This window comes from Vicugna pacos, chromosome 21 (assembly GCF_048564905.1).
Source record: "Vicugna pacos chromosome 21, VicPac4, whole genome shotgun sequence".
Classification (NCBI taxonomy): Eukaryota; Metazoa; Chordata; class Mammalia; order Artiodactyla; family Camelidae; genus Vicugna; species Vicugna pacos.
The window spans coordinates 24,807,190-24,832,607 of NC_133007.1; the positions used below are offsets into that span (position 1 = coordinate 24,807,190).

At 49.4% G+C, this 25,418-nt stretch overlaps 1 protein-coding gene across 3 annotated transcripts; it reads right to left on the reverse strand.

Annotated features, from left to right (window-relative positions):
- Positions 1–4,899: 4,899 nt before the first annotated feature.
- SEMA4A (semaphorin 4A) lies at positions 4,900–24,649 on the reverse strand. Of its 3 annotated transcripts, none has more exons than XM_006214616.3 (15): positions 24,583–24,649; positions 20,438–20,608; positions 18,953–19,113; positions 17,962–18,024; positions 17,614–17,712; positions 17,277–17,382; positions 16,318–16,434; positions 15,831–15,955; positions 15,494–15,666; positions 14,691–14,841; positions 9,290–9,470; positions 7,324–7,442; positions 7,057–7,214; positions 6,633–6,733; positions 4,900–6,240 (listed from the first exon to the last, which is right to left on the reverse strand). In XM_006214616.3, exons 2-15 carry the CDS (start codon positions 20,577–20,579, stop codon positions 5,648–5,650), a joined length of 2,289 nt encoding a protein of 762 aa, XP_006214678.1. In that variant the 5' UTR covers positions 20,580–20,608; positions 24,583–24,649; the 3' UTR covers positions 4,900–5,647. The 3 variants fall into 3 exon arrangements, with proteins under 3 accessions (XP_006214678.1, XP_031544975.1, XP_072802476.1); XM_031689115.2 differs by lacking the exon at positions 24,583–24,649 and adding an exon at positions 21,385–21,590; XM_072946375.1 differs by lacking the exon at positions 24,583–24,649 and adding an exon at positions 21,371–21,590.
- Positions 24,650–25,418: the final 769 nt, after the last annotated feature.

Consider the following 25,418-nt stretch of genomic DNA (forward strand, 5'->3'; position numbering starts at 1 on the left):
AGTTTCTGCAATGGCATAACCAATTCCTTCGAATAATAGGCATAGATATCTCCTAATGGTTGTTTCTCTTCTCTGCAGAACCCTGACTGACACTTAGCATACCAAAAATGAACTCCTGTTCTTCACCAAAATCTAACCTACCTACTGTCTTCATCTCAATTCATTGGCAATTCCATTCTTCCACTTGTCCAGACTGAAAATTCTGGAGCCATCCTTAAATGTTCTCTTTTTCTTATATATCACATGCAATTCATCATCAAATGCTATCTAATTTATCTTAAAAATATGTCCAGAGTTTAACTACTTCCCACCACCTCCACATCACCATTTGAAGTACCCTATCTATTTTATTCATTTATCTGTCTTCTACACTTAGAATGTAGGCTTTGTTACGGTGAGAATTACCTATTTTGTTCATTGATATACCTTCAGCATCTAACAGTGCCTGTCACACAGTAGGTGCTCAGTAAATATTTGTTGAATAAATGAATGGATGTCAGCATTATGAGAGTGCTTACTGTATGCCAGACACACAGAAACACAATGAAGCAGCAGCACTGTATAAAAGAGGTTATACTCAGACACACACTACTATACATAAAATAGATAAACAACAAGGTCCTAGTGTATAGCACAGGGAACTATACTTAATTTCTTATAGTAAGCTATTATGGAAAAGAATTTGAAAATATATGTATATGTATGTATGTGTATATATAACTGAATCGCTTTGCTAAACACCTGAAACTAACATTGGAAATCAACTACACGTCAATAAAAAATAAAAACATTTTAAAAGGGGGCTTATACTGAGGTATATATAGGTCACGAATTCTGCATGGAAGATTAGAGAAAAATCCACAGAAAGGATGCTGTTCTAGGTGGGAGACATAGCATGCCTAAAGGAACCCATTAGTTCCTTTAGATAGACTGTCTATTCACCTCTGTGTCGCCAAGGCCTGGAATAGTGCTAGGCACTCAATAAAGTTTTCTTTGAAGCTGTATAGAGGGGCTCAGGATCTAAAAGCAGTGCCCAGGTGTGGATGGGGGAGCTGGCAAGGCACGCCATTCCAAGAGATTTTCACTTTATTTATTCTGAATTTAATGAAAAGCCACTAGTAGTTTTAGGCAGGTTTTTTGTTTTGTTTTGTGTTTTAGTAAGCTCTCTTTGACACTTACCAGAGAGTGGAATGCAGGAGGGGAGTAGGAAAATGTGGCAGAGACTGGTCAGGGGCCAGCTCTGGCTGTCATGATACGTGGTCTGGGCCTGCGGGACTGGAGAGGCGCTGAGGAATTGCAGGGAGAGGGAGGAGGAAGAGGAGAAGAGACTGGTGGCCCACTAAATGTGGAGAGGAGAAATAGGAGGTCTCAAGCTTCTCCACTGCAGTGTGGTTAACTAGCATGGGAAATATGGGAGGGGGAGTGGGGTTGGAGGGGCTGATAAATCAGATGGGGGCATGTTGCATTAGAGATGTTTGTGGTGTATCTGGGTGGTGGTAACCAGTGGCGGTAACCAGTAGCTAGAGGGGGAGGCAGGAAGCCTGAGCTAGGAACACTACCTAGGAACAGTACCTCCTCCCTACCTAACCCTGGGCTCTGATTGTTGCCAGTCCATCCCTACTGCTGGATTGTAAGCCTCGTGAGAATAGGAAGCAGATCTGATTCATGCTTCTCTCCAGCAGTCTAGACCACATTCAGAAACACAGCATGTACTGAATGCACATTTGCTGAATGAAGGAATGGGCGTCCTTGCTTGAGTGGTGAGAATGGAAGCGATAAGCGTGGAAGATATTGTCCAAGGGGATTTTTCAGTGAAATAAGAGAAGAGAAGAGAAGTGCTTGAAGGACCCTGAGGAACAATGGCCAGAGAGGTAGGAAGGTAAGCAAGAGCATCAACCAGAGACCAAAGGGTTAAGTGTTACAGGAAGGAACTGTCCCCAATGTCAAAGTCTGCAGAGGTCAGGTAGGATGAGACCAACCAAGGTTTTGCTCTCACAAATGGTAAGCATTTCCCAAGTACTTCCTTTTGCTATGGCAGACTGCCTCATGCCGTAAGCAGTGGAGACGGGCTTGAGATACTTCCTGTCCCCAGAGTGTTGACAGTCCAGCAGGGATAACCACCTGTGCCATCCCGTTCTGTATTTTACATTCTTATGGTTGGGTCTGGGTACCTCATGAGTGACGCAGACAAGTGAATGCTGGGGAAACCCTAGGGAAGACTAATCAGCCAGGACTGGGGCAGCCTGGGAGATGGCACAGAGCAGACTGCATATAAACTGTACCTTAGAGGGAAATGAAGAAAGAATACATGCCAGTGATGTTGGCAGGAGGCAGAGAAGGGAAGGAGAGAAAGGGTGAGGTTCCAGGGGCCTCTCGGTCACCTGGATAAAGATGTCCAGCAGGCTTACCCTGTACTGGCTGGAGTACAAGAGAGAGCTTGGCTCTGGAGCTGAATATTTAGCAGTGAGGGATCCATTACGCTTAAAGCAGGAAGAGTTTCCTGTGCATCCTTTCCTCCTGAAAGGTATAGAAATTGAAGTGCAAACAGGAAAAACTGTCCGAGTCTATTAACAGCAGGTGAATGCCCCAAGAGCCCCGTCCTGACCTTGTGTCCCTTCCACTGCCCCACGCTGCCCCACTGCCCTTGGTCTAGAGGTTATCAGGGAGCCACAAGAAAGGAAGTCTGGAAAGGGTGCTTGGAACAGTGAAAGCCAGGCCTCGGGGTAAAAGTGCATTGGGTAATGGGAGGAAGAGAAGGAGCCAGCAGAGGAGAAAGACATAACTAGAAAAGCCAAGTAACTCTGATAAAGGAGCCCCAGCAGACAGGATCCTAAAGAGGTATTTGAACATCCTGTTCATTGCAGCATTATTCACAATACTCAAGAAGTGAAAACCACCTAAATGTCCATTCATCTGTTAATGAATGGAGGCCCTCTCTCTAGATTTTCTCAGCTTCTCTGATGAAGTGAGATGCCACGTTGTGAACTGCCCAATGGAGAGGACCACAGGACCACTGAGAGCAGCTTCTAACTAACATCCGGGGAAGAGAAGGATGGAGGCCCTCAGACCAACAGTCTTCAAGGAACTGAATCCTGCCAGTGCCACTTTCCCCCAGTGTGGATACCTCGGCAAATACAAAAGAGGCCTAGCACCGAGGGACATGATCTGAACCTGAAGCAAGCTGTTAAAACACCCCAGCATTGAGGGACAGATATTTTGATCATCAATACTTGCTATGGAAATATTTTCAATCAAGAGGGGAAATGATGGGAAAATCTGCACTCATTGAGGAACTAAGGCCCCCACCCAAGTGAAGGATAACAATTTCAGGCTGAGCCCAAGATTCCTGGAACACTGCCCTGTTACATCATCACCAACCAATCAGAAGGAAGTCACACACCCTGCTGCCCTCACATCAAGTTTTGTCTAGGAAAACTTCCCCTCAAATCATCGGGGAGTTCAGGTTTTTCGAGCACGAGCTGCCTGTCCTACTTGCCCGGCCCTGCAAGAAACCTTTCTCTGCTCCAAAACACAAACAAACAGATGAATGGATAAAGAAATTGTGGTCTATACACACAATGGAATATTAATCAGCCTTAAAAAAGGAAGAAAATCCTGTCATATGCAACAACATGGATGAAACTTGAGGACAGTATGGTGAGTAAAATAAGCCAGTCAGCAGAGGCCAAACACTGTATGATTGCATTTACAACAAGTACCTAAAGTAGTCAGCCTCATAGACAGCAGAATGGTGGTTATCAGGGGTTGGGAGGAGGGGGAGAGGGGAGTTGTTCAATTTGTACTGAGTTTCAGTTTTGCAAGAAGAAGTTCTAGAGATCATTACACAATGTGAATATAGTTAACACTACTGAACTATATGCTTAAACACGGTTGAGTGGGTAAATTTTATGTTACTGTGTGCTTTTTACCACAATTAAAATTTAGAAAAAATTTTTTAAAGAAAAAGCCATCGTAGAAGAGAGTTGTGAGAAGAACAGGGTGGCCAAGGTGTGAAGACCACATAGAGGTCAAGGTCGGTTAGGAGCTTATGGGAAATTGTGAGAGTCATTTGAGCACAGAGGTGGGGAAAAAAGCAAGACCACAGGGGATTAAAGAGGGTGAGGGTGACACTGGGCACGGAGTGGGGGAGGCAGCCAGAACAGACTCTACCTAGTGTTCAGTAGTAACGGGAAAGGGCGAGCCAGTGAGGGTGGAGGGCATAGACTGAAACGGTGGAGTTGTGGGAAGGATTATTGCTTTGTGTTTTCCCGGTACAGACAACACCTAGCACACCCGTGGGTGGGAGAGGAGATTAAAGATGAGAGAGTAATAAAGTGAGGAGGGCGATGCTGGTGGTGGAAGTGGCGGGAGGTTGGCACAGAGGAAGGGCAGATGCCCTGGTTAGCCTTGGTTGGAGGAGGGACATGTGCCTTCATGACAGGAGGGAGAGAGGGAAGGTGATGAGGGGGTGTGGACAGAGTGTTTGTCAGATATTGGGAAAGATGTGGCCAGGATGGGGGTGGCTGCATGGTCTTTCTATAAATTCAATCCACCAGGAGTTGAAACCAACTGCTGCAGGGGGAAAGGGGGGCTGAGCTGGAGTCACGAGAAGTGTGGGAGAGCTGGGGACAGCCACTGTGGGGCTGTGGCACGGAGTCCGTGATGGATGAGGTGTTGCCTGGCCAGCAGACACACAAACGTGTGTTGGCCCCAAAAGCAAAGTTGGAAGCACTCTCTAGCAGTGCCTGGAGTGGAAGAAAGGACTGTGGGGCTGGTTGGGGGCTGGGAGGGAGCTGGCAGGGCAAAAGGGGTGGTTTGGAATTTGAGAGAACAAGCACCCCACAAACCTTGGACTGCCAGCTCCCCTTCCATCCCACACTCCTCAGCTGGAGCACTCTGCTCCGACAAAAACAGCACCAGTTCTAAGCTTTGTCTTTTTAATAAAAAATAAACTGTCTGTTGCAAGCAGTTTTTGAATCCCAAAACAAAAGGAGAGGAGAGAGGTCAAGGGGGCAGCCGGGAAAAGGCATGAACAAGGCTCAGATCACCCCTGCCACTCTAGCCAGGCTGGAACGGAGTAAATCAGCCCCAGCTGAAGCAGGAAGGAAGGAGGTCAGACTTCAGGAAAGACCTCTCCGGCTCACAGTTGTGTTGATAAGAGGAGCAGGAGGGAGCCGCTCCCTGCAGAGCCCTGGGACCCCTGGTAGAGGGGAGAGTTGGTGTCTGAGGTGGCAGCTGCTTTCAGAATGGAGTCTCCAGGAGCGGTGTGCCATCTTACAGTGGCTTAGATGCTTGGTGTTTTAGGGTCTCCTGCAGCAATAGGTTTCTGGAGGGTCCCGGAATGGCCAGAACTGAAGGAGCCTCACCAAGTCCTCCTATCACAGCCGAGGTCCGGGTCTGCGGCAGCCCCCGTTAAAGAATCCACGTGCTTGGTAGAAGGGAGTCCCATAGAGAAGTCAGGCGGCTGTGCCCGGCCCCACCGAGTGCTTTTGGTGGCACAGAGTGTCAGGAGATACTCCTCTTATGGGAGGAAGGTGGTCTTTTGCGCTATTCCCACCCCAGTCAGGGCTGCACTGCTCTAGGTCCCTCCAGCCATCTTCACCAGGCACCCTGCCTTACTCAACAAGCCGCAGCCTGTACCCAGAGTTTAAGCCATCTCAGTGCCCTGGAGGTTGTTGTCGATGTCCACATCACTGGCAGAGGTCCTGCATTCCTTGGGGGGTTGGAGGCACTGCTCCCTGCTTAATGGGGTCTTCTCCCTGGAGTTCAAGGTCCCACAGCCTTGGACCTTGCCCCGGGCTCGGAGTGCCCCCAGTGGGGAGGCGAGGAGGATGATGAGGGCTCCTGAAAGCACTAAGGCAAGGAGTACAGTGACAGTGAGGAAGTGGGGCCAGTAGGACCGCTGGGCAGCCAGGGCAGCCCCGCCACCGACCCTGGTCAACGGGGCCTCCACACGCTCCCGGGGAATGCCTGCCAGTTCAGGATCCAGGGCCAGGGGCTGGTCCTGACTGTCCACCCAGTAGGAGACCACAGGGTATGAGAAGTCATTCTCAGTGGCCCAGCACTGATAGAGCCCCCCTGCACCATCTCGCAGTAGCAGCAAGAGGGAGCCACGGTAGACTGCGGAAGATGCATCTGGGATTGTTGCTGTCCCGTGACTCCAGTGGTAAGAGGCCAGAGCTGAGAGATGGGGGCAGGGGAGTTCCAGGATGGAGTTGGGGACAGCTAGGACTTCTTTAACTGTAGGTGAAGGAAAGGGGCAAAAGATTAAGGGAAGAAGGCAGGAAGAGGGGAGTCTCTACCCTACATTTGGACCAAACTCCTGTCTCCAATTTTCATTTCAGCTCCCAAATCCAACTCTGACCTCTTCCCTATCTCCACTCTGGACCCCAAACGAATCCTCAGTCCATCTGATTCCAACTCTGATACCAAAACCAACTTTAACCTTAATCCTGAATCCCAGCTTAGAATTCCTGTCCCTCCTCTTTATAGTCTACACTCCAATCTGTCCCAACTCTGGGTGTTCAGATCTCAAGCAGAGTAGGTGCTGGGGAGAGAAACTGAGGCAGGAGTGCCCAATCTTGCCCAGAAGTCCTCCTGAGCCTTTATACCTCCCCTGGTCCCATACTTACTGATCTGGGGGCGACTCTGAGGCAAGCGGCTCCTGCCCATAGGGCCACTGGCACATGCCCACCCTGGGTTGCCTTGCTGCATGTCCTGTTTCCAGGTCTTCCTGAAAAGGAAGGGAAAGCAAAAATTATCCCTTGAAAACAAAAGTTGGAAGAGGAGGGAGCAAGAGAGGGAAGTGCAGTGGGGAAAAAAGTGGGTCAGAGGAGACAAGGTAGAAAAGAGAGGAGAGGAGGAGAAGCCGAGGATGCGCAGAAGCAGCTTCAAAACTGCCTGGTGCAAACCATCCCTGAAGGAGCCCACTGCAGGAGGGAAGATCCTGGAGGGAATGTGTTAATAGCATCTGGAGAGAGGAAGACCAGGAGCATAAGCTGGGTAACTAGGGTCCTGATAGGCCAGCACCAGCCACCATCCAGGACTGGCACTCACGGGATAGGGGTGGGCAGGAGGCGGCAGATTCGGGACTCAGGGTCCCAGGCACAATGGGGATCCCGGGCAAGGACACAGTCCACACAGCTCTCGTAGACACTACAGTTGGCTCGGGGAATCCTCCAGATGCCTCCTGAGAAGCCTGCAAACACTGCGCCCTGGAAGAGAGATGGAGAGTGTCAGGGCGCCCCCACCGTACCCAGTAAGGACCCAGCCCCCAAGGCCCACCCCATTGGAGGGCCATCTGATGACCAGACCCTTTCCCACCTGGGTGGGGGCCAGCTGCAGGTTGCGAATGGGTTCAGGGGCAGGGAACAGCTGGATCTCCTCCACCAGATAAGCGCTGTTGTCCCCACTTACCACAGCCTTGTGGAGGGACCCTGTGCCTACGGAGAGACAGAGATTGCTGAAATTGTCTCACCCCATCTACAGACCCCTCTCGTGCTCCTGCTCTCAGTCCAGATGGCCTCCCCAGCAGTCAGAAAGTTCCCTTGGAAGTGTAACATGCACTGGACACAGATCTATCAGACCGTTTCCCTCTATGCCACGGAGATTGAGCTCTCTTGTAAATGGCTGGAAATTTCTTGCCTCTGTCTTTCCTTTGCAAGTGCCAATAAAACTCCATCCCTGGAGGAACCCAACCGTCTGCTTTCTCCATGGACGTGGGGCAGTGGACAGTTGAGCGCTTCTATAGAAAACCACATCACCAGCCTCCCTCACTCCCATCGAGTGTCTCTACCCAAAGGCACTTCAGTGAGGTCTACCCTGACCACCCTTCTAAAAGTTGCTACCTCCCCAAATATAACACAAATGAATTTATTTATGAAACAGGAACAGACTCACAGATGTAGAAAACAAACTTAAGGTCACCAAAGGGGAAAGGGGGTGGAGGAGGGATAAATTAGGTGTTTGGGATTAGCAGATACAAAGTACTATACATAAAATAGATAAACAACAAGGCTCTACTGTATAGCACAGGGAACAACATTTAATATCCTGTAATAAATCATAATGGAAAAGAATATGAAAAAGAATATGTATGTATATGTATAACTTTGCTGTACACCAGAAACTAACACAATATTGTAAGCTGTATTTCAATAAAATAAAAATAAAAATTGCTGCCTCCCCAACTGGCATTCCTGACTACCCTTCACACTGCTCTATTTGTTTGCTAATCTCATAATGCATTAAGTAATTGATTCATTCAGTATGTTTATTGTCTGTCCCCATGTAGTTCAAAAGGACCTTGATTTCTGTCTGTTTTGTTCTCTGTTATAGACCCAATATATACATAGCTGATGTCCTGAAAGAATGAATCAAACTGTTGGGTTTCTGCCACTAAAGCTCAAGGTTACCCACCTCAACCAGGCCCTCAATATATATGCTTAGCAACCTTCTATATCCCCCACTACTGATTGTCTTTCCTTCTTTCCATGATGAGTATTTGAATCTACACCCCTCTTCTCAAACCTCCCACCTTTTCCACTCCTCAATCCCAGATCAAGACCTTGTGTCTTTCTACCTCATAGAAAACACAAAAGCCTTCACAAGAGAGCTCCCCCTGCTTCCTGCCCGTCTCCCTGCAGTCTACCCACTCCCTCCTCCAGTCTTCACCCACCTCTTACTCCTTCACTCTTATCCCAGCAGAGATGCTGTCCCTCTTCCACTCACAGCCAGGCCCTCTACCTGTGAGCTGGACTGTGGCTTCCAGCTTCCTCTGCAACTTCACCTGCCAATTAGCCCCTTACCTGCCCATCTCTTCACCATCTCCCTCTCTACTAGATCTTTCTCACCTTTAAAAAAGAATGCTGGCTAGACAGCCCCCCACCCCTACCAGTTACCTCCCCTCCCTCTCTTCCCCTTCACAGCCAAGCTTCCTGAAGCATGATCTCTACTGTTTCCAGCTCCCCCTCTATCCACCCTCACTCTTCATCTCTTTACCTCTCTAGCATGGTCTCCCCAGTAAGATAAATAGCTCTTGCTAAGGCCATCAAAGCCCTTTGTGTTCCTCTCCCCAACCAGACTGAAAGCTCAGAAAAGGCAGGGACAGGGCTGTTTTGTTCCCCACTATATTTTCAGAGCCCAGCAGGATGCCAGGCACCTAGTAGGTGCTCAGAAAACATTTGGTGAATGAATGCATGAGCGAATGAACTCAAAGGTTCCCCTCCTCAATCTGAGTTGCAGCCCCTGCTCTAGTCCCCTGAGGGATGCCCTGGAGCCCTTTACTCACTGGTGCCCAGATACATGACCAGATGGCTGTGCCCATGGACGCCCTGGGCTGTCTCCACCACAAGTCGTGTGTACTCCACACCAGACTTCACCAGCAGGGGTGTCCCCACCACTGGCTCATCCATTAGGAAATGGTCCTTCATGAAGGTCAAGGCTTTATCAGAGGAGGGGCCCTCCGAGCACTGAAGGGGGAAGAAGGCAGATCAGGTCAGCTTCCTCCTTCCCTTAAACTCACCCACTGCCTCTTCTCTCCCTCCCTCTCCCCCTAATCTCCTTTGCCTCCCTCCCTCTTGGCAGTCCTCATTTCAGGATGCTGATCAAAGCTGAACTCTGCCTGGCTTTGAATTCCAGCCTCTGAATTCAGCATGCCTGAGGTTCCTTAACAGTGAAATGGGCCTATTACCAATACATCATAGGCTTGCTGTGAGGATGAAATGCTCTAATACATGAAAAGTAATTAGAATAGTGCTTGGCATGAGGTACATACTTGAAAAATGTCGGCTATTATTACCTTCATCATCATCACTTTCACCAAGGATACCTGGCCACCAGCAGGAAACAGGGTGAGGGTCCCTTGCAGGCAAGGACCACTCTGAACTCATGTCTGTAACCTCAGGTTTAGCACAGGACCCAACACACAGTTGGTGCCCAATAAATGTTTGCTGAGTCAATGATTGAATGAAGAATGTCGCAGAAATGGGGGGGGAGTATAGCAGAAAGTATTTCTCATTATGGTTTGGTATGAACTTGATGCATGACTTTGGAGAGTCCCTTCTCCATTCTGGGCCTCCTTTTCCTTACCCAAAAAATGAGGAGGTTGGACCAGCTGTTGTCGAATGGCCCTGCCAACACCAGCGTATTGTGGCTCTAGGACACCTGTGTCCTGTTCTTTTGTCACGATTCTTATCCTCCTTTTCCAAGAGCACTGTCTTAATGCTAGGCCCAGCTCTGTCACCTATAAGCTGTGTCCTTGGACAAGTTACCCCACCTCTATGAGCTGCAATCTCCTTATCTGTAAAGTGATGTAATAACATCTATATCTCATTTTGATGCCAGAATGAGCACATGCACATATACTCACTTCCTCCCAAAGGGATTTTTTTTTAAGACATAAACCTACAGGGATGGGGAGAACAGAAGAGGAGGCAAAAGCTGCCACATTTGGGAAGCTGGAAAGCAAATGAACAAATAGTAAAAGACTTAGCAGGAAAAAAAAAATCTTCTTAAGCCAGCCCAGGGATAACCCAAAATTACCTGATTTACAAGGCAGAATTCTTAATGTTCATGAATTAGTGGCCCCATCACCTCTGGAAATGGGGTAAAGGAGGGACTGAATAAAGAAGATTATTTGAAAGTCTGTTTAAGAAGCAAGTAGATCTTGTCCCAGTTCCATGCAGCTGAGTGACTGTCCCTTTCACACCCTGGCCCAAGACTGGAGGTTTATGCTCTGGAGAGGGTAAAGCACACTGGATGGAGGACAGCAAAGAGGGGACACCATCATGAAAGCAAGGGATTAAGTGCAGGTAGACATAGGACCTGCTTGGACTCTTCCCCCATACCCAGCCCTCTTTCCCCGTGGCTCCCAGAGATCAGGAGCCAGACCATCTCCCTTCAAGCAGAAGGCTAGAAGAGTCCACTCCGGGAAAACTGACTAGAGGCTCAAAAGGAAAGACTTAAAGATACTCACATTAAAGATCCCCAACAAAGCAGCCCAGCCAGACTGTCCTCAGGGGAGCTATCATGGAGCTCAAGTTGCCAAGTCACATCCAGGGGCACAGTTTCCAAACAGCTTCATGGTCCCCTCCCTCTTAAGCATGAATAGGTAGCCAAAGATTACCAGACATGTGAGTGAAACCATGAACATGGAAGAGATCAAAACAAACCAATGGAAAAAACAAACAAACAAAATCCTGACAGGAAACAGAAATGATTCAGAGAAAAGAAAACTTCACAGCAAATTATCATTACTATCTTAAGAGAGATAAGTACGAAGATGGCGCACCCGTGAAACAAGAACATAACGCTACAAAAGAAGAATTCTTTTTTTCAAAGAGTGTGACCAGACATTACATACATCCTGAAAGAAGACAACCCTACCACAATGAAGTAGTTGTGCTCCCCTAAATCAAATCAAGTCTCTAGATCTAATCACCAATGAATTTACATAAACCATTTAAATTCCACCACAGAGATGCAAAATCATCAAGATCCAAACTGTAGAAAATTCCACATAACAAATAAATTGTAAGAGAAAATAAGATGATGGAAAGGGAACATACAGATTAAAAGAGAGAGAAAAGAACAACCAATCCAAATTTACAGATTTTACTTGGATTTTGATTCCAATAAACAAACTGTATTTTAAAAAACTCTTCTAACATCTATGAGACTATTAGAAATTTGAAAATTTAATTATATTAAGGAATTATTATTAATTTTTTGTTGTTATAATGATACTATGGTTATGTTTTGTTTTGTTTTATTTTCCCTAAGCCCTTATCTTCTCAAGACATGTACTAAAATACTTATGGATGATGTAGTGAGTTGAATGGTAGCCCCCCAAAAGATATGTCCATCTAAAACCTGTGACTGTGACTGTTTGGAGGAAAGTTCTTTGTAGATATAATTAAAAATCTCAAGATGAGCTCATTCTGGATTAGGATGGGCTCTAAATCCAATGACAAGTGTCCTTATAAGAGAAGTGGAGGAGCTATACAGAGAGAAGGCGAAGTGATGACAGAGGCAGAGACTGAAGTGATGTGCCTACAAGCCAAGGAACACCAAGGATTGCCAGCAGCCAACCAGAAGCTAGGAGCGAGGCATAGAACAGAGTCTCCCTCAGAACTTCCAGAAGGAACCAACCCTGCTGACACTTTGATTTCAAACATGTGGCCCCCAGAATTTAGAGAATAAATTTCTGTTGTTTTAAGACACCAAGTTTGTGGTAATTTGTTATGGAAGCCATAGGAAACTAATACAGCTGAAATAATATGATGTCCAGAATTTGCTTCAAAATAATATGAGGGGAGGTGGGTGATGTATACATGGAACAGTTTGATTGGCTATGAATTGAAGCTGCCTGATAGGTGTATGGTGGTGCATTATACTAGTCTGCCTAATTTTCATGTTTGAAATTCTCTCTAACAGAACATTTTTGTAAAAGATATAACCAAAGTTCCCCCCCAAAAATCTAGGAAATTAAATATGTTAGGAGAAAGTTAAAATCTGTTAGAAAGATCAAAAGATAAAATTGAGGCACTCTCCCAAGAAAGTAGAACAAAACCAAAGACTTGGAAAATTAAAAAAATTTTTTTTTGAAAAGTTAGAGGACCAGTTCAGGAGGTTCAGAAAGAAGCAAGAAAACATTCTAACATAACAATGTCAGCTTCAGGAGGAAAGGGACTTTTGTTTGTTTTATTCATTGCTGTACCCCCCAGTACAGCCTAGAATGGTGGAACATGGCCTCAAAAAATATATGTTGAAAGAAAACTTAGAGCTGAAAAGAATTAAATTTCCAGGCTGAAGGAGCAAATTGAATATCCAGACAATAAATGAACAGAGTCCCATCAAAGCACAGTATCATGAAATTTCAAAACAACCACAGACATAAAAAAGGCACAAGATTACAGTGGGGGAAAAAAGGTGACATTCAAAGAACTAGGGACCAGGATAGCTTTAGACATCTCAATAGCAGCACTGGAAGTTAGAAGATAATAGAGTAAGACTTCAAAGTTTTGATGGAAAATTATTTCTATTATAGAATTGCATACATCTCACCAAACTCTCAAATGTGCATGTGGAGTAAAGACATTTTCAGACATTCGAGGTCTCCAAAAAATTTACCTGCCATGTGTCCCTTCCAGGAATCTCCAGAGGTTATCCTTCACTAAAATAAGAAAAGTGACAAAAAGAAAAAAGAGGAAGCCGTGGGATGCAAGAAACACCAAACTATCACAAGAGGCAAAGGGAATGCCCAGGATGATGACAAAGGAAGATTCCAGGATGGCAGCTGTGCCCTTGATGTAGAGGGCTACTAGTCCTGACTGCCACGGGTAGGAAGGATTTCCAGGAAAATGAAATGGTTAGAATATCTAATGGGTCTTTTTTTGGAAGAGATTCAGATAATTGAGGAAGAGTTTTGGGTTGAATTAAAGATAAGAGCTTAGAAAACAAAGAAAAAAAACAATAAGTAACCCCAAGGAAAATGTAAAATTATGCAAAAAGGAAAAGTAATCATGGCTTACTATCTGGCTCAGTTTTGAATAATGAATCATAAAATAAATATTGATCTAACCCAAATTACTATAAAACTACTTTGGGAGATGAGGGGTGGGTGCAGTGGTGTGCTGGTAATTCAGGTCTGGGGTGATGGGTGGGGGAGTCCTGATTTGGAGCATTCATTGATTTCTGTGACGTATTATCCCCACCATAGCTGATTTCAAGTTATCAATGTAATGTCACTGGACACAGATTTGAAAAAAGATATGCAAAGAGTTCTTGTTAGTTGCTGCAAGCCAGCTCCAGCATATCTCTGAGTGGGTGGGGGTAGGGGAACATGGTTAAATCCTCACCATCCAGAATAGGAATTCAATAGATACTGCCAGAAACTGAAACATCAAGAAGCAGCTACAAGGGGGAGGGTATAGCTCAGTAGTAGAGTGTGGGTTAGCATGTGCGAGGTCCTGGGTTCGAGCCCCAGCACCTCCATTAAATAAATAAAAATAAACCTGATTACTTCCCTCTCCCCCGCAAAAAAAAATTTAAAAAAGAAGTAGCTATAAAGTATTTAGAGATTTGGAGATAAATACCAAACGAACCAGCTAAAAGAGTTGAGGGTAATTGTCTTTAGAGAGGAAAAAATGCTGAAGATTGGGTATAGGGTTATTTTTTGTAACCAACCATGTAGATCTATGATTCTTTAAATGGTGTGCATATACAACTCTGATAGAAAAACAAAACAAAAGTTAAATAAGAAATGCAGGTGAAGGGGGAGGATATAGGTCAAGTGGTAGAGTGAATGCTTAACATGCATGAGGTCCTGGGCTCAATCCCCAGAATCTCCTCTAAGAATAAATGAATAAACCTAATTACCTCCCCCAAACAAACAAAAAAAGAAATGCAGATGGAGACGCCCCTTGTTTCTTTAGTGATATACCCAGGTGTTCCGCGTGCATTTAGCTGGGGTGGACGCAGAGGCTGCTCTGTGTTTAGGATGGGGTTGGACACCTGTGGAATTGGGCAGCTTGATTGGGTGTATATCTGAGCAAAGAGAGCGTGGGGTCATGGGGAGCACTAACATTTACTGGGCATTTATCATGCCTTGATAGGTGCTTTGGGGTGGATATCATGAATCCGAGGGAAGGAGGGCATTGCTCAGTGGCTGTGATAGGGGTAGTACTCACGCTGCCTGGCCGAGGACTGATATCAGAGAACCCATAAGTCGTCCAACGTGAAGTCTCTTTGTTCAATTCCTTGTACTTCCCCTCAAAGACACGCTGGATGTCCTTGAGAGAAAAAGCACAGACAGCAGAGCTCCTGGTCCCAACGACCTGCCTGGAGACAGCCAGAGGGGACACTGTCTCTAAGCTCTGCTATACTAGGAAGCGCCTCCTCCAGCCCTGCCCCACCCTCAGTGAGAAACCCCAGGACATGGCAGGAGTATGAAGGGCTGGGTCAGCCCCCAGCTGGGGTGATAAGGGCTAGGAGAGCCTCAGACTCTAGCCTGTCTTAGGATCTGAGGTGTGATTATCCTTAATGAGAATTAATTGGGGCTCAGGCCCTGGGGGTGTCTCCTGCCTGTCCTGCCCAGACTAGGCTGTGCCAATGGGAGGGGCAGTGTAACCAGCTCCCGGACAGGCTCTAGATGAAGCCGTCTCCTTGGGGTCGCATGTATTCCCTCTTCTCAGATAACCAACCAAAGCCTGACTACAAGACTATTTTTATTCCTTCAGCCCTGGTCTATGGAGATGAAAGGTCTGTCTCTCCTGTTCTCTTTAACCTGACTGTGGCACACACCATGTTGTCAGTTCTGGATGCCATAGATACCAGACCATGTTTATAAGGAAATCTCAAAAGATTTCCTATATGAAGTGTGGAATATGTGCTCGGGTCACGTGAATTCCTACCCTCCTTGGCCAGCGAGGGCAACACGGATGCTAGCCCTAAATCCCGCTTCCAGCCCTCAGATTCCCGCCTGGTTGCTCACCACTGAGAGGTGAAGACTGCGTAGACATGGGGATCGTTGGAGGAATTGTCTGCCAGCAGGACAGCGTGGCGGATGACGTTGAAGGGCAGCTGCCCTGGCTGGGCGCAGAGCAGCTGGGCCTTCAGGAAGGTGGTCCACTTCTTCTGCAGCAGCTTTTCCCCGCCCATGTCATTCTATCCACAGGAGAGAAGTCAGGGGACGCCCCCTGCCCCGCGTGACCCAGCCCTTTTCCCCGCCCCTCCAGGCTCCCATTGGGCCCTACGAGCTCAGCCCCGCCTCTGCCATATCCCCATTGGCTTCTCCACGGCCAGCCCCACCTCCCACCCAGGCTGCGGACCTTGCAGATTCTGGCCACCCGGGAGGTGTGGAGCTTCTCAAAGAACTCAAACTCGCTGGCTGTCTCCTCGAAGAAGAAGTAGACAACCTGGGTTGAAGGGATGGATGCCACGAAGGAGGCGTCCGCTGCAGGGATGGGACAGATAGGCTCAGAGATGGAGCACTTGGGTGCCCTGGCTTCCCCCTGGTGAAATCCCTTGGCTCAGGAGGGCAGGAGACAAGATACCTTGGGTCCCACATATGGTCGAAGCGTAACCATGGGTGGGGGGTGGAGGTGGGGAGCGACTGATAACGTCTTTAATTTATTTACATAAAATGAAAGATTCACGAGGACAGGAGCTTTGTCTTCTTCCTTGCTGTACCACCAGTGCCTACCTGTACTGCCTTGCACATATCGTGCCTCAACAAATGACAGTTGAGTAAATTAACAGCACCTGGGACTTGGGGAAGAGGGCCAGACCTGTGCTGAGTGGGACTCAGGTCCTTACACTGCAGCCATTGGAGGAAATTGTCGGTCTTGAGGACTGGCTGAGATCCCAGCGTGCGCAGCAGGATGGGCTCACTGCCCAGGAAGTTGTTCATGGTGCCGGAATAGAGCATCCCATCTAGGGTGGGGAGAGGAGGGGAGACCTCACCAGTTGGAGGATGCCCCTGCCTTCCTGAGACCGGCCTCTGACTGGTGTCAGCATTCACACCAGTCTCTGGCTTCCTTCATTTGTTCTACACCTTCCTGCAGCGCCCCAAAGTCCAGCTCACAATCGCCCACTGAGCACCCACCTTAGGTACTTCTGCCCACAGGGACTGGCCAACGTTATGGCCTGAAATGTTTTGACACTTTTCCAGTCCTTCTCTGGCTGCTCCCTCCCGCATCCAGCTGAAACACTTGCCAGTTAGAATCACTCATTGTTCCCTGAAGATGGCTGTGTTTTCTGTTTCCAAACCTTGGATCCTACCCTTCTCTTCCTAGAACATCTTCCCTGCCTATCTACCTACCTTTCAAGGTCCCACTCGAAAATCAAAGGTCACCGCCTTCAGGAAGTCGTGAGGGGAAGTCTGTAATGGTTGGGGGTGGGGGGAGGACATAGCCATAATTTCTTCTTTGCAATCCCTCTAGTTTCTGGCACAATGTCTGGCACACCAGAGGAGATGTTCACACAGCACATAATTGTTGGACAAATGACTGAATCTCAGGCCTCTTTGCCTGAGACCCCTTCCTGACCCTCCTGCTTCTGTGTATCTCTCCACATCTGCCTTGCTGAACCTGCTTTGTAGCAGCTTCAGCAGGAGCTGTGGATTGGGGTGCCTGATTCTCTGATTTTGTGCTCTGAGGCTCCTGGCTTCCCCTCCCTCTGTCCCCTGCCTTTCAGGAAACTCTGTCAGGTTCCATATGTCACAGAATGACCTGGGAACACAGATGTTGGGATGGACCAGGAAACCTGATACTCACCTGCCAAGACAGCCGTGTGCTTGTGGGCAGGGTCGAAGGGGCTCTGGCCTTTCCCCTCCACAACCTTGTCCTCTGAGATGGGCAACAGGTTGGAATCTTGAAGTTCCTAGAGGAGGGGAGTGGCTGGGGGGCCAGAACGCCAGAGTCTCATGTCTGGGAAATGTGAGGTGTGAGGGAGGAAGGGAAGGGGATGTGGAGGGAAATTGGCCTGAGGCCGGGAAGCTCACAAGGGTCCTGCATCTGGAAGACCAGAGTTTTCCAGAGCTGCAGAGGATGAGCTGGGAGTAGGTATGAGGAGGGATGCTTGGGGCCTAAGAGCTGGTGCCAGATAACTCACAATGAAGGTACAAGCAGGGCTGAAGGCGAAGGTGCCGCAGGCATAGAGATGGGTGGCGTTGAAGGAGACCAGGACACGAATAAAGTTGAAACACTGTGTCTGGGGGAGACAGAGAATTCAGGCCTCCTGGGCACTTGCGCCAAACTCCTGGGCCCCCAGAGGCTGCTCCCTCACTCCCTAGTAGGGAGAAGGACTGGGTGATGCTGACGCCTTCTCTGTATGTCTTTATAGAACATGATGCAGGAAATAATCATGCAAACAAGCAACCTCTACCGCCTGCCCCACCTGAGGTCATCCTGGGGACACCAGGGTTCTCCACCAGAACCCCTATACCCCACCTCCACTTACCTCATTGCTCTTCTTCTTAAAGGCACATTCACTCTTTTTTCTGTCACTGGCTGGCCAGGGTATCTGAAGTGGGGAGTTGGGAAGGGGAAGATAAAGTGAATGAGGTCTTCAGCTCTAGCTCTGACCTGCTGTCCCCTTCTTAGCTCTGGTGTGAAATCACCAGCAGGCATCGTGGTTAGTTACATGCTGATGGGCAATCATAACCTCACTTTGTAACCCCAGCTATTGCTCTGATGATACAGATATTCATAGGACACAGCTTTATGGTAGAACATGGAATCAGACCTGAGTTTGAATCTAGGCTCAGCCACTTCCTGATTGAGTGATCTTAGTCAACTGCGTAGGCTTCGGGAGGGCACAACTAGGTAACATATGGAAAGCACTGAATGCCGTGCATGGTATATAAAGTAGCAGTTGGAAAATTACACATTTCCTGAGGAAATTGTTTAAAATGTCAGTTCCTGGGTCACATTTCAGAGAATCTGCATTTTTAATCGTCATCCCTGATGTGTAGGTGGCCCTCAGACCCCACAGGGAGAAACACAAACCATGGAGATGCTCAGTAATTGCTAGCTCCCTCCCTCCCTTTTTTCCTTCTTTCCCCCTTTCTCCCTCACATTGTTTACGTTAGGGGGTGACTGTAATTCAACACAGAAGCTTCAGTTATTTCTACCAGTGGGTGGATATCACATTATTAATATAATTTGAGTCAATGTTTCTCTCATTTGTCAATGATTTCCATATCAGCCATTTTAGCAATTAATGTTATTCGGCCAGTAGTCATGACACCAGTGAACAGTGAGGCCACTATAGTATTTCTTGTCTGTTACACGGACCAGATATATATATCCATCTATCTCAAGAATAGCTGATAGTTGCTGATTATAGACATCAGCAATTGGGTGGTTATTCATGCGTAGATAGCCCAGGTGCAAGGCAGCTACTGGCCCCCTCCTCACTCCCAGCCCGCGGCCTTTCCTTGACCTCTCACCATGTTCTTCAGCCTTGGTACCCCTGGATCCTGGATATCCAAGGCCAGAATGGCCTCTCGAACCCCCACATAAAGAGTGCCTTCATCACCACTCAAGAGCAGAGTGTCAAAATCCTGGAGGCCCTTCTGGTGGAAGAGGCTAAGAGCTCTGCGTCCATCCCCTGTTGAGAGGTGGTGAGAAGGGGTGAGTGATGAGGAGTCGGTGGACAAGCAGCTGACTTCTGAGATAAAAGCTGGGGGAAGCAAGGGTTGGCAGAGTGTGCTCCCCAGGCCTTGGCAGCTGGACCCACTCTTCGTCAACAGCTCCCCACTTCACCCCACCCTGCTGGCAGCCATAGGAGTTTTGTGTGGTGTGCTCTCAGTAGAGAGGAGAGGCAGCTAGACACAGGGTAATGACAGGCTGGGGCTGGGGGAGGGTGGCCTGCACCCAAGAGACAGACAAAGGGACAGGAAGTAAAGTGAGGCATGGCGAATGATCTTCCAGGCTTGGGGGGCTGGTGGGGAGGATAAATTGGTCCTCACTGGTGGTGGGGTGGGGGAGGACAGAAGGCAGATAAACCAACAGGAAGGTGTTGGCAGCCACAGACATGAAAACGAGACAGAGACAGGACTAAGTGTCAGAGTAGCTGTGGGTTGTAGGGGTCCCACTCTGCAACCTCACTTTCCTCTTCTCTACTGCAGGAAATTTCCATCACTAGAATCACTGCCATAGGCCGAATAGAAAGGAAACTTTTTTCCAAAGGTTCCTGTGGGGATGCCTGGATGTCACCTTGGCACGGGATTCCAGCTGGTGGAGGGAGGCGCCCCAAAGTCTCTCCATCACCCATCACCGTGGTGTGGAGGGGGTGAGGGGTGCATGCCCTGTTCCCCTGGCATGTCAGCAAGGGGGGAGGAGCTTCTCAAGTCCTCTCTCACGAGCACATTGGCACTTTTGCATTAGAGGACCGACTAGCTTTTTGTTACCTTTAGGGGCTCAGAGAGTCTTAGACAGGACCAAGAGGAGGAGTTGGGGAAACATGTGGCAAGGTACTGGAGGGGCCAGCCTCCCCAGAACTGTACATAAACCTCTCAGTCACTAAACTGATCACCCCAAGTAGTGATTATCTGATTGCTCACCTGCCTCCCCCTCAGGACCATGAGCACCTTGAGGGCAGAGGCTGAGTTCCAGCATCCAACACAGAGGAGGCCCCTGCATCAATGGGCAAGATGTATTTCCTTTGGTTGTCCCAGAAAGATGCTAAAGACAGCTAGGCCCAGGAGATCCCGCCCCTACAACTCCCTATTTCTGGCTCGCTCTCTCTCTTTCTCCCCCCCCCCCTCTCTCTCAGTCTCTCTCTGAGGCCCTCTATCTCTCCCTGGCAAGTTATGTCTTGGTTTCTCCATGTCCGTTTTCCTCCCCCTCGCCCTCCGTTCCCTCTCTCTTTCTTCCACAGCCCTCCACTTTGGCGTTGCCATCCCCACACTTTCTGACCATCAGACACTTACCTGCATGGTATTTGACCCGGGGTATGGGCCCCTGCCCATCACCCACCGCAGTTGTCGATGGTGGCAACAGCAGCAGGAGCAGCTGGAAGAGGAAAAGGTCCAGGAGGCTCCAGGAGTCCAGGCCCAGGGCTGGGAGGGCCATGCTCAGCCAGAGGCTATCACCAGACGGCTCTGGGGAAACAGGCACCCGGGCAGTCTTCGTGAGCAGTCCTTACCACATCCCCCCCAGGAACCAATCAGATAGCCCCAGGCAGCAGAAGTGTGTGTGGCGGTGATGCTAGGGAGACAGGCCAGTTTCCTCTCCGGAGTGCCCTCAGAGAGTCTCACTTCCATTATCCTCACAGGCCTCATCCTGCTGCCACACTGTGCCCTCTGGGTAGGAGTCCAACTGCTCCCTTCTGCCCTGCCGATCTCTTTGCACCAATAGCCCTGCTCTGCCTTTTCTCACCTTACTCTCAGGGAAGTCCTTCCTGCCATCTATTCTTTGCCTTCCCTCCTCCCATAGTCCAGAGCCCAAATCAATGCCTGGTCCCGGGCAGGATTCCTGCACTCACAATATAGATCCTTACGACCCGACTCTCCTGGCACTTTCAGATCTCTTGATACCCAGGACCTCCTACTCAGCCCTGCCCTCTGATGACCCAATCAGGGAGACCAGGGCTGAACTGGCCTGCTCTGATCTCTCCCCCAGCCCCAGCTGGGCTAGGATCTCTGATGCTGAGGCCTACATGCCTCTTCCTGCAGGGAGGAGGTGAGAGTCCAGCCTGCCAGGCAGGCCATCAGCACCACGCGGGAAGTGGCCAGGGCGAGGAAAGGCTGGCTGGCTCCCAGCCTCCGCAGCTGCCCTTCTCTCCCTGGTCCCTGTGCTGCTGTCAGTCTCCCTGGGGCTCTGCATAACCTTCCCTTGGGATCGGCACCCCCCAAGCCACCCACCTCATCTCACGTACCCTTGAGCCAGCCACAGTGTGGAACCAAGCGTCCGGACTCTTGGGCAGGGGTGCCATCCAAGAGAAAGAAGAAGAGGGGGTTCCCAGGCCCCAGAGGCAGGGGATGGAAGGCTTAGCCTGGCTGGGCCAGGAGTGCGGCCCTCCAGGTACCCATAGTGGCAAAGCCAGCACTGGAACCTCTGGGCAAGGGAAACCAGAATTTCCACCTCTCGAGTTATGACAGATCCCTGGTTTGGGCGGAAGTTGGTGGATTGGGAGGGGAATAAAAGGAGACACACCTCTCTCCCAGTCCTCTCACCTCATCTATCCAGAGAGTTTAAAAGGCTAGAAAGTTTCTAGGTCATTTCAGCCATTCCCCTTCCCCTCTAGCACGTCACATCCAGTCTAACCAGCCTAGCAGTGGTTTCTCCTCTTGCTCAAGGTTTCCCAGAGAGGAGACATGACACTGTCTTTCATATTCCTCTTTTCACTTACCCACAAGGTGGGGTCTCTCCACTCCTAACCTGCTGGGAAGTCCCTGCAGTAGTCTAACCTTCAAACCTCCCAATTCCAACCTGACCACAGTCTTTAAAAAATAAAACAATTGCATTCGGCTTTGCTGAGGAAATTCCTCCTGTAGTCTTATTTCCGTCACTGAAGGCAGCATCAGGCCAGCAGGAGGCCCAGAAAAATTCCCACCTGAGTTCGTACTTCTGGAGCATACTTCTGAGACACCCAAACCCCCGATGGTGGCTGTTCACCCCTCCCTGAAGGCTCCAGGGGAACCTCATAACTCAGGGTTAATGAGGCATCCAGCACCGAGGGCTTCGTGACCTATAAAGTGGGTCGTTGCCTGCCCACTCAGCCCGAGACTCTGCTGGTTACAGAGCACAGACATCCCAGGGCTAATTCGACTCCAATAAACAACCCAGCTCCTTCTTAAACGCACATTCCTCAAGATCAGGAAGCCCTCCCTGTAGTGTAACTTCCCTCCCTCTTGCCACAGCACCTGTCTACAGGGTGATGTTACAGGCTAGGCTCCTTCTGAGAAGAATTCCTTGTCAGAGCCGGCTCAGCCTTCTTCCCTCTCTCTGCTCCCATTTTCCCTCGATTTCCCTGAGGGCTGATCTCAGCCAAACCCCTCCTGACAACTGCTTCTGTCAAGACTTGCCTAAGACTCCCCCAGACTCTCATGGAGGCTGGTTGCCAGGCCTTTGGGAGAAGCCATGGGCCAAGCCACCCAGAGAAAAATTTCTAGACTCTCAGGATCAAGGGAAACTTCCACTTGGACCCCACATTCCATGCTCCCCACAACCCAGTCCTTCCCACCAGCTCAGATTAGGAACCTACCCTGCCCCGAGCCTCTCTGCTTGAACCAAATAGCTTATGGGTCTCTGGAAAGCGGTCTGATGTGGGGGGTGGGGGTAGAGGGAGGAGGTTTCAGCCCCAATTGCCCTGTTTCCATCTCTCTGGAAATGCTAGATTCAATGCCCTGAGCCTAGTTCCTCCTTCTCTAGGGACCCAGGAATTCTCCTTCTGGTACGGGCTCTCCTTTTCCCCAGCCTCTCCGGCAAATGTGAAGTTTGCATTAGTAGGCTTTGGTTATCCAAAAGTTTTAGCTTGTAGGTACCACCATAATCCCATTTGACAGGTGAGGAAAGAGAGGCTAAGGAGGTTACACAGCCGGAAGCCAAGTTAAACTCAGATCTGCCTCATTGGAGAGCAAATCCCTTAACCACACTGTCTCTGGAGTCCAACTCCTGCCTCGGCCAGGAAACTCAGCTCTGAGCCACTTGGATGGAGAAGGCAAGTGTGGAAGATGCGGGGTAGCAAGTTCTAGCTCCTCTGGGCTAAGAAACAGTATCTCTGGGGTGATTCCTGACTCAAGAGGGAATAGAAATGTCTCTGAAGAAAAGCCATCATGTACACGTACCACTCTCTGCCTCCACAAGCTCCTCCTGGTCTATGCCTCCACAAGCTCCTCCTGGTCTAATTCCACGGAGGGGCCTGGAGGGGAGGAAGGGCACCCTGCCCCCTATCACTGCCTTGCACCAGAGCCACAGGAGTCAGACCCCAAGTCGCACTGCCATCTCCCTTGCTGCAACTTGCAGGGCCCACAGCCAGGGCTGGCTTCCTGGGCATGAGACCTGTGGAAGGGCCCACAGTTGGTCTAAGGCTCAACTGCTGCTGTCTGGAAAGTCTTGGTCTCGAAGAGGAGCCCCACACTTTCATTTTGCACTGGGCTTTGCAAATGACCTGCAGGTCCTGCCCGCAGCATTCAAGATGCTCAGAGCTGACAGAGTCCCACCCCTTTCCTCACTGTACAGATGAGGAAATCAAGGCCAGGGAAGGGAAGTGTCTCGGCTGGGTTTGAGGTCAGGCAGCCTTTCAGGTAGAGTGGCCATAGGAACCAGTCAAAGTTTCAGGAACCAAGCCATAGGGGTCATGCCACTTCATAACCCCAATGTTGGGGTTCCCAACTTCTTTCTCCGTAAGCCCTGGAGCCCATGACAACAATGCTGAGTTCAACCCCGACCCCCGAGTGGCAATTCCTCCCCTACAGACCTTAAACCACATCAAACAGTAGCCCCTTTCTGGCCAGGATAGAGATCCAGATGTGGGGGTGGATGTGGGAGGGGAGATGGAGATGTTTCTCCTCTTCCTTACCCCATGCTCACCCCAGGGGCTCTGCCTCTTCTTCACTCCAAGGGAGCATGGATATCTCATTGAGGGAGGGGCTCCTAGAGCCAATGACCTGGCTTGTTCAGTTTCCCCAAACACCTCTGCCTTCTGCCCCAAAAGAGCACAGTCCTGGAGAACAGCAGCTTCCCGGCTCTCTTTTTAGGCCCCCCTGCCCTGCCCCTCGTTGCCCTCGTTTTATAATCACAAGAAAGTGAAATCGACTTATATTTATTAACTGCCTACTGTGTGTAAGGCACTAGGGGTGACCTCAAGCCTCTACTCCCCCAGCATCCCCCCACCTCTTCCCGTCCCCACTCTCTCCCAGCCTGCTTGCTTCCCACCCAGTCCAGTCCCGGCTAACCCCTTACCCAGTGCCTCCTAGGTTTCCTCCTCCCGTCTGACTAGTGCTGGAAGCTGAGCTGAGTATTGAACACAATGGCCCGACCCCTTCTGTCTGCCCCCTCCTCAGGGCAGAGCCAGCTCCAGACAATGGCCCGCCCCCTCCTTTCTGAACTGTCAGCTCTCCCTCTCCCTTACCTGGAGCTTGGAGATGCAGCCGCCGCGTTTCCCTCCCCCTGGAATGCCAGGCTTCGTGTCTCCCAGTGCCTTCGTCCCTGCCACACCCCCGCCCCCCATCCCCAACCCCATCCCGCCTCACTGGTCCTCAGTCACCATGGCAACCGCATCTCTAAGTAGGAGGGACTAGAATCTCCCCATATTCTTCCTCCTCCTACCCGTGTCCCCCTGCGCCCCACCTTCTGCAGCTACTGGATCCATATGTGGGGGAGGAAGGGCTCCAGATGTGGGGGAGGTAGGAGGGGGCACACTGGCCCCTGGGGGTCCTTGCTCAGCTCCCTTGACCACTGTCAAGCAGGCACCACGGTGCAGATGTTCCCCAGCTGGGTTCAGGGGGGTCAGTCAAGGCCAATTCTCTTTATGGTCAGTTTCTCTGGGCTTTCTCTTTTCCCTTGGGAATGTATATATATACACATAGAGGGGTCACACCTGGATGCTAGCCAGCCTGACCTCAGGCAAACTGAGTTTGCTGGTGAGGATGCAAATGAACATACAAATATCTGTGCAAATAAGCCAGGAGACAGGGTCGCTGTCAAGAAGCCTCAGAAGGCTTTTTCTATTAATATTATCCTGGCTTGCATGGCAAGGGCTCCCCAGCCAGGTTCAGATTCTGCCATTTCTTCCTGAGCCACCTTCCCAAGAAGATGGCTCCTCCAGAAGCCTTCTTTGGCTAAACCTTGAGACCTATTAGGGGGAGAAGATTTGTGCTTTATATGAGGAGGGATGGAGGGCTGTCTTCAGACTTCCCAGAGGTCTAGACCAGCTAGGCATTAAAAAAAAGAGAGAGAGAGAGATAA

What these genes read in the sequence shown, in the direction of transcription:
- SEMA4A (XM_006214616.3), bottom strand. Translation starts at nt 20,579, where the DNA reads ATGGCCCTCCCAGCCCTGGGCCTGGACTCCTGGAGCCTCCTGGACCTT. An exon ending in GGTCATGTATCTGGGCACCA is followed by an intron (nt 7,443 to 9,289) that starts GTGAGTAAAGGG and finishes GTCTCTCCGTAG; the next exon opens with GCACAGGGTCCCTCCACAAG. An exon ending in TCAGAGTCGCCCCCAGATCA is followed by an intron (nt 6,241 to 6,632) that starts GTAAGTATGGGA and finishes CTTCACCTACAG; the next exon opens with TTAAAGAAGTCCTAGCTGTC.